A 19,813-nucleotide genomic window follows, 5' to 3' on the forward strand; every position below is an offset into this window, starting at 1 on the left:
GGAGGCTGGGGGTCCCAACTGCCCCATGCCCCCAACCTCCAGCCTGGACTAGTGGATGGAGCTGGGGCCCAGGAGTCAGAAGGACCTGGGTTCTAATCCTGGCTTGGCCACGTGTCTGCTAAATGCCTGCTGTATGACCTTGGGAAAATCAGTTCACTTCTCTTTGCCTCAGTTACCTCAGTTTTAAAATGGGGATGAATAATAATAATAATAATGATGGTATTTGTTAAGCACTTGTTATGTGCAAAGCACTATTCTAAGCACTGGAGGGATACAAGGTGATGAGGTTGTCCCATGTGGGGCTCACAGTCTTAATCCCCATTGTACAGATGAGATAACTGAGGCACAGAGAAGTGAAGTGATTTGCCCAAAGTCACCCAGCTGACAAGTGGCGGAGTTGAGATTAGAACCCATGACCTCTGATTCCCAAGCCCGGGCTCTTTCCACTGAGCCATGCTGCTTCTCTAGAAAAGCAGCAAAGAAACTTTCATAAAGGTTTTTTTCATAAAGAAAGGATGAAAACTATAAGCCCCATTTGGACCAGCGTGATGTAATGGATAGGGCACGGGCCTGGGAGTAAGGAGGTCATGGGTTCTAATCCTGGCTCTGCCACATGTCTGCTGTATGACCTTGGACAAATCACTTCACTTCTCTGAGCCTCAGTTATCTCATCTGTAAAATGAGGATTGGGAGTTATAAACCTCGTGTCGGCCGGGGACTGTGTTCACCCCATTTGCTTGTATTCCCCTCAGCACTTAGTAGAGTGCTCGGCATATAGTAAGCGTTTAAATGCTACAATTATCATTATTATTATTACATGAACTGTGTCCAACCTGATTAGCTTGTATCTACCCTAGCACTTAGTGTAGTGCCTAGCACATAGTAAGCACTCAACAGAAACCATAAAAAAACTCTAAGCATCTTGGTGCCTTTGTCAGAGACTGAGGCACAGATAATAGTTGGGGTATTTGTTAAGCGCTTACTATGTGCTCAGCACTGTACTAAGCCCTGGAGTAGATACCAGATCATCAGGTAGGAGGGAGAACTTGTATTGAATCCCCATTTTGCACATGAAGGAACTGAAGCACAGAGAAGTGAAGTGACTTATCCAAGGTCACAACAGCAGACAAATGGCAGAGCTGGGATTAGAACCCAGGTTCTTCTTATGCCCTGGCTAGTGGTCTATCAGCTAGGCCATGTTGCTTCTCTAGACACCTAGGAAATGCTTAACAAACATCACAGTCTGTTGTTATTATCATTGTTATTTCTCACTCTCAGAAAGCTCTCCCGGAATGTCCTGCCCAGCCCACCGCTGTTTGACTGGGAAGCACGATTCTCCGCAGACACCTACCCGTTCGATTGCTGATCTCCCCCTCGGCACAGGGAACACAGTCGTAGCAGCAGTCGGCTTTCCCTTCCTGAGTTGTTTTCCTGAATCCCGGCCAGCAGCTCTCGCTACACATGGAGCAGAGGTTCTGTGTGAGGAGGGGAAGAGAGAAATGGGCAGGACATTGAGCCATCCCTCCCTGGAACTCAGAGGCATGGGGGAAGACAGGAAAGGATATAGAAATTCCAGGGCAACGTTCTACTCCTTACAAAGGGGTGGGAGACTATGAATTCAATCAAAGCTGGAAACAATCTTCATCATCAGTGGGATCTATTGAGCAGTTACTTTGTGCTCAGTGCTGCACTAGGCACTTTAGAGAGCAATCAATCAGTCAAAACATCAGTGGCATGTATTGAGCAATTAATGTGTGCAGAGCACTGTATTAAGTGTTTGGGAGAGTAAAAGGCAAAAGGGTTGGTGTATATGTTCCCTGTGCACAACAAGTTTACAGTCTAGATGGGGAGACCGGCATCAATATAAAAAAATTAATTAATTTTAATATATAACTCGTGGATATGTACTTAAGTGCTGTAGGACAAATATCAAATGCCCAAAGGGCACAGATCCAAGCACGTAGATGACACAGAAGGAAGACAATGCTAGGGGATAATTGGGCTTAATCAGGGAAGGCTTCTTGCAGGATGTGTGGCTTTAATAAGACTTTGAACATGGGGAAAGTGGTGGTCTGGCATTTATGGAAGAGAAGGAAGTTCCAGGTCAGAGGGAGGACATGGGGTAGGGGTAGGTAGCAAACTTGAGGAGATTGAGGTACAGCAAGTAGCTGATGCTAGAGGAGCAGAGTGTGGGGGCCGGACTGTAATAGGAGATCAGTGAGGTAAGGTAGGAGGGAGGGAGTTGACTGAGGGCTTTAAAGCCAGTGGTAAGGAGTCTTCTCATTTTATTTCATCCAATTTTCCAGCTCTACCGGCTTCCAGTCCAAGATGACAATCTGGGATCTCATCCAATAACGCCTCCTCAATCAACTGATCAATCAGTGGGATTTAGTGAGCACTTGCACTGTATAAAGCACTGTATTAAGCACTTTGCAGAGTACAGTATAAGAGTTGGAAGACACGTTCCCGGTATACATGGAGCATCCAGGCCAGAAGAGGAGACAGACATTAAAGTAAACTACAGATATGGACATTGTGGGCCTGGAATGTGTTTATTACACTGTTACACTGCATCCTCCCAAGGGCTAAGTATAGCGCTCTGCCCACAGTAAGCACTCAGTGATTACAATTGACTGACAGAAAGACCGTGGGACTGAGTGTGGGGTGAAACTGTACAGCATCTTCCTGGCCAGGAAGGCCAGCATTAACCTGACCATGGCCAGGAGTCCCATGTAGCCTGGGACACAGTAGAAAGCAGTGGCGGAACCCTCAGTACATTGGATGATGATGACCCTGGCCTCAAATGCCACATCCACGTGGGAGAATGGAGGTGAGGTCCCCAACCAGACCGTGCAGATGCCCACTTGGATGAGGGAGCAGATGCAGATGATGAAGGAAGGCACCATGGGCCCCAGCCATGTTCTCATTCTGCTCCCCAGCCCAGTGGCCCTGAATGCCAGAACCATGATGACCATCTTGGCCATCACAGTGGAAATGGCCCGGGAGAAGATGACTCCAAAGGCCGTTTGTCACAGCACGCAGGTCATCTCACCCTCCTCCTCCTCCTCCTCATTTATTACATGAGAAAATAGACCATCCCATGTTATCCTCTCCTCACTGATGATGAAATCTTGGCCAGCTGGGGCCAGGGGGATGAACTCTCCCACTTTGATGTAGACTTTGGTTCCATTCTGTAAAATCTGATAGTTCAGGATATCAAACCTACTGTTCGTCCAGCTGAGGTCATCCAAATGGACCCACTCACCAGCGCCAGTGTAGATCCGAGCGTTCTTCAGAGGCGAGTGGAGCTGGAGGGAGAAGGAGACACCAGTGACTCAAGTCACCAAAGTAGCAGAGTACTAGAGTGGACAGAGGGAGGGAAGAATTACCTGCCATGGATGAGGGATCCAGCTTGGTCCATCTCCCGATGTCTCCATGTCCTTGGCAACCCAGATCTCTTGGTGGAGTGTGTGGGCGATGACCTATACAGTGCTGTACACGCTGTAACTTTGGGGAGACAGGTTCATGTCTCAGAAGTCCAAGGACCTACTTTCCAGTGTATCGTTTAAATCACACAGTCCCAGAGAATCAAGTCTATCCAGATCTTCTACAAATGGAGAATCAAAGGTCCACTGCCAGAATGATGGAAGAAACATATCCTGAGGATATTTCTTTGGGTTCAGGGTCCGTTTGAAATCCCTGAAACCCAGAATCCCCTTCCTATGAACTGAAAATGACAAGGAGCCTTGGAAAAAGGTGTTATTTCTGATATAAGAAATTGTTGTAAAATCCCAATCGGATGTGGTGACCCAAACCTTCTCGAGAATAGGGAGGTTAATGCAGATTAAAAACGAATGACAGTAAAGAGTACGTATCTCCACAGGCAGCAACTACATTCGCTGATGATGTCATAATTTGTTTGTAGTGAGAGCCAATCCTATATGTATATTTGGTAAAACACTCATGGATTCTTTCAACATGAGCCACACAGATGCCATTCTTGGCCATCTCCTCTGTTAGGGCCATAGCAAACGTCTCCCATTGAATGTCATCGGTAACCAGGAGGCCGATCCAGACCCAGTGGAAATGTTTCATGAGAGTGATCATCCCCAAAGGCAGATGTGGGGAAGTCACAGAGATTTGATAGAGAGAATGGAACCGGGCCTTACTTCTGAGAGTGGGGTCCTCTGGGCCGTAGCAGATCTACATGGGAGACAGAGCAGGGGAAGAGGGGATTCCAGAGTGGACATATGGACAGACATCACCACACTAATACAATCACTCATCCTATCCCTCCTGGATTACTGCATCAGCCTCCTTGATGACCTCCTAGCCTCCTGTCTCTCTCCACTCCAGTCCATACTTCACTCAGCTGCCCAGATCATTCTTCTACAAAAACACTCAGGATATGTCACCCTGCTCCTCAAAAAACTCGAGTGGTTGCCCATCCACCTCCACATCAAACAACTCCTCACCATTGGCTTTAAAACACTCCACCACCTTGCTCCCTCTGACCTCATCTCGCTTCTCTCCTTCTACAACCCAGCCCTCATACTTTGCTCTTCTAGTGCTAACCTTCTCACTGCGTTTCGATCTCAGCTATCTCGCCACCGACCCCTAGCCAACATCCTGCATCTGGCCTGGAAGGCCCTCCCTTCTCAAATCCCACAGACAATTATTCTCGACCACTTCAAAGTCTTATTGAAGGCACATCTCCAAAAGGCCTTCCCAAATTAAGCCCCACCTTCCCTCATCTCCCACTCCCTTCTGCGTTGCCCAGACTTGCTCCTTTTGTTCTTCCCTCCTCCCAGCCCCACAGCACTTATGTACAAAGCTGTAATTTTATTTATTTGTATTCATGTCTGTCTCCCCACCTCTTAACTGTGAGCTCATTGTGGGTAGGGAATGTATCTGTTTATTGTTGCATTGTCCTCTTCCAAGTGCTCTGCACAAAGTAAACACTCCATAAATACGATTGGTTGAATGAATCAATCAATCAATGAATGAATCAATGAATCACGCCATATTCCCAATTCAATCAATCAGTCCATGGTGTTTACTGACCATTTTCTAGGTGTAGAGACCTGTACTACATGCTTGGGGGAATACATTATAGCTGGCAGACAGGCTCACTGCCCACGAGAGGCTTACAGTCTCCAGGGGGTCAGTATCTTTCATTCCAGGCAAAGACACAAGTCCATTTCATTGACTTTGGCTCATTCATTCATTCAGTCGTAATTATTGAGTGCTTACTGTGTGCAGAGCATTGTACTAAGTGCTTGGAAAGTACAATTTGGTAACAAATAGGGACAATACCTACCCAACATTGGGCTCACAGTCTAGAAGGGGGGAGACAGACAAGAAAACAAGTAGACAGGCATCAATAGCATCACTATAAATAAATAGAATTACAGATACATACACATCATTAATAAAATGAATAGAGTAATAAATATGCACATATATACACAAGCCCTGTGGGGCAGGGATGGGGTAGAACAGAGGGAGTCAGGGCAATGGGGAGGGGAGGAGGAGCAGAGAAAAAGGGGGAATTTCCTAGTCTTGGACTGTCCATGGGACAGCACTTGCGCAGGGCCTGGCACATAGTAAGTGCTTAACAAATACCATAAAACAACAACAGTGACAACAACAATGACAGCAACAACAAACTAATGCTTGTCTACCCATTGCCTTTGGGAGTCCTCACCTGGGGGAGCTTATAGAGTCCCAGCAGCCAGGAGCCAGTAGTGGACACTGCCAACGATAGCCCTCCTATGACAGCCAGCAGTTTGTCCCGCTGCTCCGGGTCACAGCTATAGCTGGGGCCAGTTGTGGCTCTTCCTGAGATCAGAGCCATGGAACTCTGAGCCGTGATCATGTCCAGGAAGTGGATGTTGAAGAGGTGGAAGCCCAGGGAAATAGTGGGTAACAGGATGGGGTCCTTGTTGATCTCCTCCACAGCAAACACCAGGGCTATGAGCTGCTGGTAGTGTTTGGTGAAGCATCTGTAATGGGAAGGAAGGGAGATGGCACAGAATCATTGGGGCATAGCAAAAAGAGCTCAGGCCTGGGGGTCGGAAGGACCTGAGTTCTAATCCCACCACCACCACTTGCCTGCTGTGTGACCCTGAACGAGTCACTTCATGTCTCTGTGCCTCAGTTCCCTCATCTGTGAAATGGGGATTAAAACTGTGAGCCCCTTGGGGGACATGAATTGTGTCCAACTTGATTAACTTGACTCAACTCCAGTGCTTAGTATAGTGCCTGGCACCTAGGAAGCACTTAACAAATACCCCAGCAAAAAAAAAGTGTGTTGAACAGTCGAGCGGCAGTGGGACAGAGATGAGGAGGAGAAAGCCCCTGGGAGCTACAAGGGTAGTGGGAAGTGAGTCCCAACCTTCCCAAATCTCTGAGAGAGAAAGCCTCAAGGACACTGCAAACTAATCTAGGTGGGTGAGTCAATCAATCAGAGATTTTGATTAAACACTTTCTGTGTGCAAAGCACTGTACTAAGTGCTTGGGAGAGGGCAATATATAACAGTCCTGATGAAAGAGGTGGTGGGTGCGGTCTGGGGTCTGCATTATGCAAAAAGTGACCTTGGGTGGAAATGCAGGCAGGGAAAGCAACAGGAGAAAGATCTACAGAATACATAATGATATTAATTATGGTATTTGTTAAGCGCTTACTATGTGCCAAGTACTGTTCTAAGCACTGGCGTAGATACAATATAATCATGTTGTCCCATGTGGGGATCACAGTCTTAATCTCCATTTTACAGATGAGATAACTGAGGCACAGAGAAGTTAAGTGACTTGTCCGAAGTCACACAGCCGACAAGTGGTGGAGCCAGGATTAGAGCCCACAGCCTCTGACTCGCAAGCCCGTGCTCTTGCCACTAAGCCACACTGCTTCTCTACATAACAGCAGTAGATACTGACTCCAGGAGCAATCAGCCAGTGCTATTCATTCAACACTCACTGTGTAATAATAATGTTGGTATTTGTTAAGCACTTACTATGTGCAGACCACTGTTCTAAGCACTGGGGGAGATACAAGGTAATCAGGTTGTCCCACGTGAAGCTCAGAGTTAATCCCCATTTTACAGATGAGGTAACTGAGGCACAGAGAAGTTAAGTGACTTGCCCACAGTTACACAGCTGACAAGTGGCAGAGCCGGGAGTCGAACCCATGACCTCTGACTCCGAAGCCCAGGCTCTTTCCACTGAGCCACGCTGCTTCCCCTTGTACAGAACATGTAAGTGCTTGGGAGAGTACAATACAACAGAGTCGGTAGAAACGTTCCCTGCACACAACGAGGTTACAGTCTAAAGGAGGAGAGAAAGTAAAGGAGGGAATTCATAGGCTTGAAATCTCCTTCTGAAGCCAACAAATTTGTATCTCCAAACTCTGTAATATTTTACTCTCCCAAGCACTTAGTACACATGGTAATCCATTAATCAATCAATCAGCGGCATTTGAGGTCTTACTGTGTGCAGAGTACTGAACTAAGTGCTTAGTACTAAGTGCTTATGGGCAGGGAAAGTGTCTACCACCTCGGTTGCACTGTACTCTTCCAACCACTTAGTACAGTGCTCTTCCACACCGTAAGTCCTCAATAAATACCACTGATTGATTGTTGAGCTTCCTGAACAGCTACATATGGGCTCTGGCCCTTGACCCTTTATCGTAGATGTCAATGCCATTGGTGAGCCAGCATCCATGCCCGCTGCCCTTCCTTTCTCCCCCTCCCAGTGATGCCACCCCCCACCCCCCATTCCCACCTGTCCTACATCGTGGTAAACACCAACACTTACTCTGTGGGGTTGGGATAGAAAAGTGGCTGTTCCATTAAGTTCTCAAGGACGCCTAAATGACTCAGAATCATATCCAGAGAGAAGAGTCCTCCGATCACCACATCTCCATCTTGGTAGTAGCCACTTGAATGATTTCTCTCCAAGGTGCAGGGACGGTTGACCATCCTGCACTGAACACCATGAAGCTGGGAGAATAGTGTGGTCCACAGAAGACTATGCCTCATGGCCACAGCCCTAGAACACAAAGACAAAACTACTCCCTGGAGGGCCAGGCTGATCCAGAGGCAGATAGGTTGAGATGAGAGAACTGTTCAGTGTTTTAGGCTCCCCCGAGGATTCATTCCACGCACGGATGCAGTGCCTGGATGGAGACGGTCCTCGCTCCTGGATGTCAGAGGTAGCGGATGAGGGGGATATTTATAGGGGTGCTTTTTCCTGATGCAAGAGTTACTAGTTCCACCCGATGATCTTTGTTTTCGATGGTGTAAGTGACCTGAGACTCCTCTTCCTCCTCTCTCTCCTGGCCTCTACCCCACTCCCAGAGAGGGTGAAATCACCGTCACTGAGGAATAGCAACCTTGTTTGCTGCACCTGCGTACTCATGATCACTGGACAAACAAGTGCAAGAGTTGCTATTCTCCCAGGTACTTAGTAGAGTGCTCTGCAGGCAGCAAACATTCAATAAATACCATGGATTCATTGTGGACAGGGAACGGGTCAACCAATTCTGTTGTACTGTACTTTCCCCAGTGCTTAATACAGTGCTCTGCACACAGTAAGCACTTGGTAAATGCCACAGATTGATTGGGGGCAGGGAATGTGGCTACTAAGTCTGTTGTATTGGACTCTCCCACATGCTTAGTACAGTGCTCTGCACACAATAAGTGCTCAGTAAATACCATTGATTGATTGATATGTAGAATATCCAGAAGAGACCTAGGGACCTCAGTGGAAGCAGGTTTCTAAGAAGGTTCAGACACTTCTTCAAACATAGAACCACAAAGTGTCCTCAGTCTGCGTGTCCCTTTGCCAACAAGCCCTTGTGTTGTCTGGACAATCTCCAGTGACAGAGGCAGAGAAATGTGGCCTAGTGGAAAGAGCATGAGCCTGGGAGTCAGAAAACCTAATAGTAATAATTAACTTCTAACTACCCTAGCACATAGAACAATGTTCAACACATAGTAAGCACTTAACCAATACCATTTAAAAAGGGGGATTTAAGGAAGACTCCTTCTTTCTCGGGAGTTTCAGAATCACTGTCTGAAGTGGCTGAAGTAAAAGAAGAATAGTCCGGTATATCTGATTCACAGAGAGTTCTTCAATGAGTTTGAGCAAACCCAAAAGGAGTTCCTTTGGATTTACAAATCTGTACCAGCAAATCTAATATTTTCAAACACTCTCCTCTTTTTAGATCTTCCTATTTGTAACACAAAATACATCTTATGATGGGACTGATGGGATTCCAGCCCATGCATTTGATGATAACCTTGTTCTTTTCATTTGGAATTATGTCTAATATTTGGACTATATATCCTTCTTCTAAGCACTTTTGGCTTGCCAACTGGAAGAGGCTAAAATCTTCTCCTTTGAAGTCAGGCTCTTCTAGGATTTACTACCCCAGTCCTTCCACAGCCCAGGTTGCCGCTGCTCACTGGACGGGGAGTCAGTCAGGCCCCGAAGACCGGCCAGGGGCAGGGGACAGGCAGGAGGCAAGGCCAGGGCCAAACTCATGTGACCGGGAGAGGCCCGGGCAGAGGTATGTGCTCTGGCAGTGAGTGTCACTTGGGTTCTTGGCTGCTTCGTATCCATCCTTATCTCTTACGTCGACATCTTCTGGGCCACACTGCGGATGAGATCCACTGAGGGCCAGGCCAAAGCCTCTTCCACCTGCCTGCCTCACCTTGCTGTTATCTCTCTGTATCTTTTCATGGGTTTGTTTGCCCATCTGAAGCTGCCCTTATCCTCCCCATGAACACTAGACCTGCTGGTGTCCGTGTTCTACACAGTGCTGCCCCTCACCCTGAACCCCCTCATCTACAGCCTGAGGAACAAGAACATGAAGATCTTCTCAAACTGGGGAAGATCTTCTCCAGCAACTTCATTTCCGGGATGAACCGACCCTCTTTCTTGCTGGGGTAAGAGGAAGATGGAGGGATCCACTAGAGGGAAACAGCATGGCATGGTGAAGAGCCTGAGCCTGGGAGGCAGAGGACTTGAGTTCTAATTCTGTCTCTGCCACTTGTCTGCTGTGTGACCTTGGGCAACTCACTTCATTTCCCTGTGCTTCAATTCCTTCATCTGCAAAATGGGGATTCAGTACCTGTTCCCCCTCATATTTAGACTGAGAGTTCCATGTGTGACAGGGACTGTGTCCATTCTGATGATCTGTATCTACTCCAGTGGTTAATAAAGAAAATAGTAAGTTCTTAGAAAATACCACTTTCATTATTAAGGGAGGAGTCTAGTCTCATTGGTCTACAGGACAGAGCGTTCCTACTGTTCTTCCCCCCTCAACCCTTTTCCATTCTCCATTCCCTCTCATTTTGTTTTGTCATGGTATTTGTTAAATGCGCATTATCAGGCACTGTATTAAGTGCTGGGGTCGATACAAGCTAATCAGGTGGGACACAATCCATGTCCCACATGAGCTCACAGTCGTAATCTCCATTTTACTGACGAGGCAACTAAAGCCCCGAGAAGTGAGGTGACTTGCCCAAGGTCACACAGCAGACAAGTGGCAGAGTAAGATTAGAACCCAGGACCTCTGACTCCCAGGCCCAGGTTCTTTCCACTGGACCATGCTGCTTCTAAGCACTTACGTGCTGTACTTAGTACTGGTATAGATACACATTAATCAGGCTATGAACCCCTTGAGGGCCAGGGGCCCTTTCTAATTCTGACTGGTATATTTTTTATGGTATTTGTTAAGTCCTTATTACATACCAGTCTATGCACTGAGCACTGGGTATATACAAGTTAACCAGGTGACCCACAGGGGGCTCACAATCTTAATTTCCATTTCACAGATGAAGTAACTGAAGCACAGAGAAGTGAAGTGACTTGTCCAAAGCCACATGGCTGACAAGTGGAGGAGCCAGAATTAGAACCCAAATCCTCTGACTCTCAGGCCCATGCTCTTCCCACTAGGTAAGACTGCTATTCTTCCCCAACACTTAGCATACTGCTTGGCACAGAGTAAGTGCTTTAATAAATACTCAGACCACATAGCCATTAACCACTACTGACTGGGCTCTGGACCAAACAGATCCCCGATTCCTCCAGAATCCTGCTGACCAACAATTACAGCTTCCAGGACCCTCGGTATCCTCCTTTTTTTTAATGGCATTTGTAAAGTGCTTACTATGTGCCAGGCACTGTACTAAGTGCTGTGGTAGACACAAGCTAATCAGGTTGAACACAATCCATGTCCCACATGGGCTTACATTCATAATCTCCATTTCACAGATGAGGTAAATGGGACACAGAGATGTGACTTATCCTAGATCATAGAGCAGAAAAGTGGTGGAGCCAAGATTAGAACCCAGGACCTCTAACTCCTAGGCCCTGGCTCTTTCCACTAGGTTATGCTGCATCTCAATAATAAAATTCTTCATGCTATAAGTTACTTTAATAAAGACAAAGCAGTAGTTTAATGTTAATGTTAGAGAACATAGCACAAAGTGGAGTTTCATATTCTTTTTCCATAGGTTCTGGAATAAATCCTAATTTATAACATTTATTTACATGAGAAAATCAACTCCAAGGTAAATTAGGGTCAACGTGGATATTTTAATGATGATAGTGTCATTTGTTAAGTACTTACCATGTGCCCTAAGCATTTATTATATCCCCCTCTATATTGTAAGCTCGTTGTGGGCAGGGACTGTGTCTGTTTATTGTTTTATTGTACTTTCCCAAGTGCTTAGTACGGTGCTCTGCACACAGTAAGCACTCAATAAAAATGACTGAATTGAATGCCAAGCACTGTTCTAAGCCTGGAGTAGATACAAGTTAATCAAGTTGGGTGCAGTTCCTGTCCCACGTGGGGCTCACAATCTAAGTAGCAGGGAGAACAGAATTGAAACCCACTTTACAGATAAGGAATCCCATTTTGCAGGTGAGGATTTTTGCTTCTCACTCAATCCTCCAGATTATTTAAGAAGACTTTAATAGTCTGATCACCTTCCTCCCCACCTCCCAATCCAACACCACAACTCTCCCCAATGTCAAATCCCTCTTCCTCAGAAATCCTTCCCGGATTAGTTCACAGCATCCCAATCTCTCTAGCTCATTGCTCAATATATATGGTGCTCCTAACCTTAGCACTTATGCATTTTTTCATATTTCATGTAATGATTTATTCAGCTATTTTTCATCCTGATACATTTTTGCTACTACTAATAATAATTGTGGTATTGGTTACTCAATCAATCAGTGGTATTTATTCAATAGTATTTATTTATTTTCATTCAATAGTATTTATTGAGCACTTACTATGTGCAAAGCACTGTACTAAGCGCTTGGAATGAACAAGTCGGCAACAGATAGAGACAGTCCCTGCCATTTGACGGGCTTACGGTCTAATCAGGGGAGACAGACAGACAAGAACAATGGCAATAAACAGAGTCAAGGGGAAGAACATCTCGTAAAAACAATAGCAACTAAATAGAATCAAGGCGATGTACATTTCATTAACAAAATAAATAGGGTAATAAATATATACAGTTGAGCAGACGAGTACAATGCTGAGGGGATGGGAAGAGAGAGGAGGAGGAGCAGAGGGAAATGGGGGGAAAAGAGGGTTAAGCTGCGGAGAGGTGAAGGGGGGTGGTAGAGGGAGTAGAGAGAGAAGGGGAGCTCAGTCTGGGAAAGCCTCTTGGAGGAGGTGAGCTTTAAGTAGGGTTTTGAAGAGGGGAAGAGAATCAGTTTGGCGGAGGTGAGGAGGGAGTTCCAGGACCGCGGGAGGATGTGGCCCAGGGGTCGACGGCGGGATAGGCGAGACCGAGGGACGGTGAGGAGGTGGGCGGCAGAGGAGTGGAGCATGCGGGGTGGGCGGTAGAAAGAGAGAAGGGAGGAGAGGTAGGAAGGGGCAAGGTGATGTAGAGCCTTGAAGCCTAGAGTGAGGAGTTTTTGTTTGGAGCGGAGGTTGATAGGCAACCAGTGGAGTTGTTTAAGAAGGGGAGTGACATGCCCAGATGGTTTCTGCAGGAAGATGAGCCGGGCAGCAGAGTGAAGAATAGACTGGAGGGGGGCAAGAGAGGAGGAAGGGAGATCAGAGAGAAGGCTGACACAGTAGTCTAGCTGGGATATAACGAGAGCCCGTAGCAGTAAGATAGCCGTTTGGGTGGAGAGGAAAGGGCGGATCTTGGCGATATTTATTGAGCATCTACTGTGTGCAGAACACCATACTAAGCATTTTGGACAGTACAATGTAACAGAGGTGGTAGACAGGTTCCCTCCCCACATAGAGCTTTGTACCAAGCTAGTGTGTCAGATTCAAGTTCATCAGTATAGATACAGTTCTTGCACCACTTGGGACTAACAGTCTAGTAGGAGAGAGAACAGGTATTGAATCCTCATTTTACAAATGAGGAAACAGAGAAGGTAAATAACTTGCCCAAGGTCACCCACCCGGGTGGTTGGCAGAGCTGAGATAGAACTCAGGTCCTCTGACTCCTAGGCCTGTGCTCTTTCTACTAGGCCATGCCACTTCCCCTTCATTCATTCATTCAATCATTCATTCAATTGTATTCATTGAGTGCTTACTGTGTGCAGAGCTTACTGTGTGCTTGGGAGAGTATAATACAACAATAAACAGACCCAGTCCCTGCCCACAATGAGCTTACAGTCTAGAAGGGGAGACAGACACTAATATAAATAAATAAATTGCAGAACACTATATTAATCACTTGGGAGAGTAAATGCAACAGAGTTGGTAGACACATGCCCTGCCCTCAGTGAGCTTTTTTTTTATATTTGCTAAGTTCTCACTATGTGCCAGGCACTGTTCTAAGCATTGGAGTAGAAGGAAGGTAATCAGTTTGGGTACAGTCCATGTCCTACATGTGGCTCACAGTGCCAAACCCCATTTTACAGATGAGGTAACTGAGGCACAGAGAAGTTGAGCCCAAAGTCACACAGCAGACAAATGGTGGAGATGTATCTAGAACCCAGGTCCTTTTGTTTCCCAGACCCGGGCTCTAACCATTAGGCCATGCTGCTTCCCCTGAGCTTAGAGTATAGAGAAGGGAGCTTGCCCCCTCCTACCATACCTGGCTGATCTACTACAACACTTGACTCCTCCAATGCCAAGCTACTCACTGCACCTACTCACTGGTGTTTTAGAGGCAGTTCTTGACAAATAGTAAGCGCTTAACAAATACCATCATTACTAGGTCCCAATGATAGCCAAAGGGACTAGAACATAGTTCCAATGTTCTTTTTTTAATTTTTTATGGTAGTCGTTAAGAATTTACTATGTGCCAAGCACTGTTCTAATCTCTGGGCATTGTTCTAATTGCTGGGCACTGTCCCAAGTGATGCTATTAATACCACAACTAATGTCAATGCTCTGCCATTAATGAACTTGTATCTAACTCAGCGCTTAGACCAGGACTTGACACATAATAAGTGCTTAACAACTACCATAAAAATAAAACAAAACAAAACGAAATAAAACCCCCCAATGATTGTTTGGTAACTTCCATTGCCTTGGTTTCCCCATAATGATCTTAGATTGGGAGTACCCCTTCCCAGTACTTAGTATAGCGCCTTGAACACAGTAAGGGCTTAATAAATATTATTACTACTACTATCATTTTCAGTATTTCTGCTTAGCCTAACCTTCTTGCCAAATGCCCAAGAAGATTCGTCTCCTAGACAATCCCTTTTTTTTAATGGTATTTATTGAGCGTTTGCTATGTGGAGAGCACTGTCATAAGTGCTTGGGAGAGTACAGTACAACAAAATTAACAGGTATGTTCCCTGCCCATAATGAGTCTTACTCTCTGTACTGTCAGCTTCTTGTGGGCAGGGAACCTGCATACCAATTCTACCGCTTTGTACTCTCCTAATCAGTAAATTTATTATTCAATCACTCAGTCAATGGCAGTCTTGAGCACTGACTCTCTAGAGGGTTAGGCATGCCAGGGAGGGAGTGGAGGGAAGGGAGGACAGTGAGGCAAGGATTCAAAGAGAAAGCTTTGTACTGAGGACCATTTTGGCCAAACCTTCCCTGAAGAAGAGCTCTCTGTATACATCCATGGCAAAGGGAGAGAATCAGTTCACCCTGGAAATGAAGTGGACAGAGAAGATTTTCCCCAGGGCAGCCTTCATGTCCTTGTTCCTCAGGCTGTAGATGAGGGGGTTCAGGGTGGGGGGCAGCACTGTATAGAACACAGACACCAGCAGGCCGAGCTTCGATGGGGAGGATGAGGGTGGCTTCAGATGGGCAAATGAACCCGTGCAAAGATACAAAAAGACCACAATGAGGTGAGGCAGACAGGTGGAGAAGGCTTTGGTCCGGCCCTTGGTGGCCGGCATCTTCAGCACCGCCAAGAAGATGTGGACATAAGACACGAGAATGGATACAAAGCAGCCCAAACACAAAATAACACTGAGGACAAGAACACAAATCTCTGCTCGGGCCTCCCCAGGGCACATGAGTTTGAGCAACTGGGGGACATCACAGAAGAATTGGTGGATAATGCGAGGACCACAAAAGTGGGAGGAAAAGGTAGCAGCCCTGTGCATCAGGGAGCAGAGACCCCCGCTGAGCCAGGATGCAGTGGCCATCTTCCTACAAACCGCTTGGTTCATGATGGTGTCATAGCGCAAGGGGCAGCAGATGGCCGCGTAGCGGTCATAGGACATTGCAGTAAGGATGAAAAACTCTGAACCACCAAAAAGAATCATTAAAAGGACCTGTGTAGTACACCCCAGGAAGGAGATGGATCTGCTGTTGGTCAATAAGTTGAGGATGGATTTGGGGACGGTGGTGGTGATGTAGCAGAGATCTAAGAGAGACAAGTTCCTGAGGAAGAAGTACATGGGGGTGTGGAGACGCTGGTCGAGGGTGGGGATGGCTAAGATAAGGAGATTCCCTGTCAGGGCCACCAGGTAGACCGGGAGGAACAATGCGGCGTGGACTAGCTGCAGCTCCCAGACCTCCGAGAAACCCAGCAGGAGGAATTCCGTCACCATGGAGACATTGGCCATTTTCTACTTGGATTTCCTGAGAACAATGTGGACAGGAAATGAGAAAGTGGATGATTGGAATTCATTTAAAATTCCAGCTGGATGCCCAAGTTGAAAACATACTATTCCTCAACTTCTCATTCATTCATTCATTCATTCATTCATTCATTCATTCATTCATTCATTCCATCATATTTATTGAGACGTACAATTCAGCAATAGAGACAATCCCTGCTTACACCGGGCTTACAGTCTAGAAGGGGGAGACAGACATCAAAACAAGTAAACAGGCATCAGTATAAATAAATAGAATTGTACATATGTACATATATACACAGGTGCTGTGGGGCGGGAAGAAGGGGTAGAGCATAGGGAACAAGTCGGGGTGACATGGAGGGTAGGAGGAGCTGAAGGAAAGGGGGGCTTAATCTGGAAAGGCCTCTTGGAGGAGGTGAGCCTTCAGTAGGGCTTTGAAGGGGGGAAGTGTGATTGCATGGCGGATGTGAGGAGGGAGGACCTTCCAGGTGCTTAAGAAAGGATTTGGGTCAAGAGAAGCAGCGTGGCCTAGTGGAAAGAGCCCAGGCTTGGGGGTCAGGGGGCCTGGGTTCTAATTCCCATCTATTCTCCATTTACTTCCTTGGAGAACTCATTCATTCCTATGGCTTCAACTACCACCTCTAATAATAATAATAATGTTCGTATTTGTTAAGCACTCGCTATGTGCCAGGCACTGTTCTAAGCGCTGGGGCAGATACAGGGTAATTAGGTTGTCCCATGAGGGCTCACAGTCTTAATCCTCATTTTACAGATGAGGTAACCAAGGCATCAAGAAATGAAGTAATAATAATGTTGGCATTTGTTAAGCGCTTACTATGTGCAGAGCACTGTTCTAAGCGCTGGGGTAGACACAGGGGAATCAGGTTGTCCCACGTGGGGCTCACAGTCTTAATCCCCCTTTTCCAGATGAGGGAACTGAGGCCCAGAGAAGTGAAGTGACTTGCCCACAGTCACACAGCTGACAAGTGGCAGAGCCGGGACTCGAACCCATGATCTCTGACTCCAAAGCCCGTGCTCTTTCCACTGAGCCACGCTGCTTCTCTATGCAGGTAATACCCAAATCTATATCTCCAGCCCTGGTCTCTCTCTCTCTTCCGTCTCGCATTTCCTCTTGCCTTCAAGACATCTCTACTTGGATGTCCTCCCTCCACCTCAAGCTTAACATGTCCAAAACAGAACTCCTTGTTTTCCTACCCAAACCCTGTCCTCTCCTGACTTTCCCATCAGAGTAGATGGCACCATCATCCTTCCTGTCTCACAAACCTATAACCTTGGCATTATCCTTGACTCCTCTTTTTCATTCAACCCACATATTCAATCCATCACTAAATCTTGTTGGTCCCACCTTCACAACATTGCAAAAATCCACCCTTTCCTCTCCATCCAAATGGCTACCATGTTAATGCAATCACTCATCCTATCCTGCCTGTATTATTCCATCAGCCTCCATACTGTCCTCCCAAATTTCTGTCTCTTCCTTCTCCAGGCCATACTTCACAGCGTGGCTCAGTGGAAAGAGCACGGGCTTTGGAGTCAGGGCTCATGAGTTCGAATCCCAGCTCTGCCACTTGTCGGCTGTGTGACTGTGGGCAAGTCACTTAACTTCTCTGTGCCTCAGTTCCCTCATCTGTAAAATGGGGATTAAGACTGTGAGCCCCATGTGGAACAACCTGATTCCCCTATGTCTACCCCAGCGCTTAGAACAGTGCTCGGCACATAGTAAGCGCTTAACAAATACCAATATTATTATTCACTCCGCTGCCCAGATCATTTTTCTACAAATATTTTCAGGACATGACACCCCACTCCTCAAGAAACTCAAGTGGTTGCCCATCCAAATCAGCATCAAACAAAAACACCTCACTATTGGCTTTAAAGCACTCCATCACCTTGCCCCCTCCTATCTCACCTCGCTACTCTCCTACTACAACCCAGGCCGCACAATTTGCTCCTCTAGTGCTACCCTTCTCACTGCGCTTGGGTCTCTCCTGTCTCACCACCGATCACTCACCCGCATCCTGCCTCTGGCCTGGAACTGCCCCCCTCCTCAAATCTGACAATTACTCTCTTCCCCTTCAAAGTCTTATTGAAGGCATATCTCCTCCAAAAGCCCTTCCCAGACTAAGCACCCCCTATCCCTTTCACCCACTCTCTTCTGCATCACCCTGACTTGCTCCCTTTGTTCTTCCCTACTCTCAGCCCCACAGCACTTATGTACATATCTATAATTTATTTATTTGTATTGATGTCTGTCTTCCCCACTCTAGACTTTAAGCTCGTTGTGGAAAGGGAATGTGTGTGCTTATTGTTGTAGTGTATTCTCCCAAGAACTTGGTACAGCGCTTAGAACAGTGCTCGGCACATAGTAAGCGCTTAACAAATACCAACATTATTACAGCGCTTAGCACACAGTAAACTCTCAGTAAATATGATTGGATGAATGAATGACTGAATGAACGAATCCTGGCTTCACCACTTTTCTGCTGTCCTTCCAATTTAGACTGTGAGCTTCATGTGGGACATGTACTCTGCCCAACCTGATCATCTTGTATTATCCCAGGACTTAGTATACTTCCTGGGACAGAGTAAGTCTTTATCAAGTACCATTAAAAAAAGAAAAGCTTCCTGGAGGAGGTAGTTTTTCCAAAGGGCTTTTGAAGATGTAAGAGTTGAGGTCCGGCAGCTTTGAAGTGGAAAGAGTTCTGAGAGAAGTGTGTGAACTTGGGGATAAAAGTAGGAAAGAGGAAACAGGGTGTCCAATGTATGGAGCACAGGCCCGGGAGTCAGAAGGACCACTACTTGTCTGCTGTGCGATCTTGGGCAAGTAACTTCGCATTTCTGTGCCTCAATTTCTTTATCTGAAAAATGGGGTTTAAGACTGTGAGCCTTATGTGGGACAGGGACTGTGTCCAACCCTGTTATCTCATTTCTCACCTGACATTTAGAAAAGTGCTTGGCACTTAGTAAGTACTTAATAAATACTGCTACTATTATCATTATTATTATTGAGAAATGAGGCCCAGTGAGCTGAATATGCACAAAGAATGCAAGTTGAGGCTTTTAGTGGGAGAAGAGTGTGGATAAGTAAGAGGAAGAGAGATGAAGATGGTGTCTCTTTTTGATTGTGGAGAAGAATGGGAATGCATTGAAGAGTTTTGAAGAGTGGGGAGTGAGGAGATACATACATAAATTATTTTTATTAATTTATTTATATTAATATCTCTCTCCCCATCTTAACTGTAAACTTGATGTGGGAAGGGAATTTATCTAGCCGGCTCTGCCACTTATCTGCTGTGTGACCTTGGACAAGCCACTTAACTTCTCTGTGCATCAGTGATCTTATCTGTAAAGTGGGAATTAAGTCCATGAGCTCCATGAGGGACAACCTGCTTACCTTGTATCTACCCCAGTGCTTAGAACAGTGGTTGGCAAACACCTTAACACTTAACAAAGACCATTATTATTATTATTATTACCAACTCTGTTCTATCATACTCTCCTGCACACTTAGGACTGGTTTCTATATGTAATAAGTGCTCAATGAATAACATTGATAGATTGATTTCTACCAAGAAAAGTGAAAGGTAATATTAATAATAAAAATGATGGTATTTGTTAAGTGCTTACTATGTGCCTAGCACTGTTCTAAGCACTGGGGAGATACAGGGTAAGCAGGTTGTCCCATATAGGGCTCACAGTCTTAATCCCCATTTTACAGATGAGGTAACTGAAGCACAGAGAAGTT

At 46.1% G+C, this 19,813-nt stretch overlaps 1 protein-coding gene across 1 annotated transcript; it reads right to left on the reverse strand.

The window, feature by feature from the left end:
- Positions 1 to 15,093: 15,093 nt before the first annotated feature.
- LOC114808949 (olfactory receptor 14A16-like) lies at positions 15,094 to 16,032 on the reverse strand. Its single transcript, XM_029057248.1, has one exon. It carries the CDS (start codon positions 16,030 to 16,032, stop codon positions 15,094 to 15,096), a length of 939 nt encoding a protein of 312 aa, XP_028913081.1.
- Between the last annotated feature and the right edge of the window lie 3,781 nt (positions 16,033 to 19,813).

Source organism: Ornithorhynchus anatinus, unplaced genomic scaffold, assembly GCF_004115215.2.
Source record: "Ornithorhynchus anatinus isolate Pmale09 unplaced genomic scaffold, mOrnAna1.pri.v4 scaffold_77_arrow_ctg1, whole genome shotgun sequence".
Lineage (NCBI taxonomy): Eukaryota > Metazoa > Chordata > Mammalia > Monotremata > Ornithorhynchidae > Ornithorhynchus > Ornithorhynchus anatinus.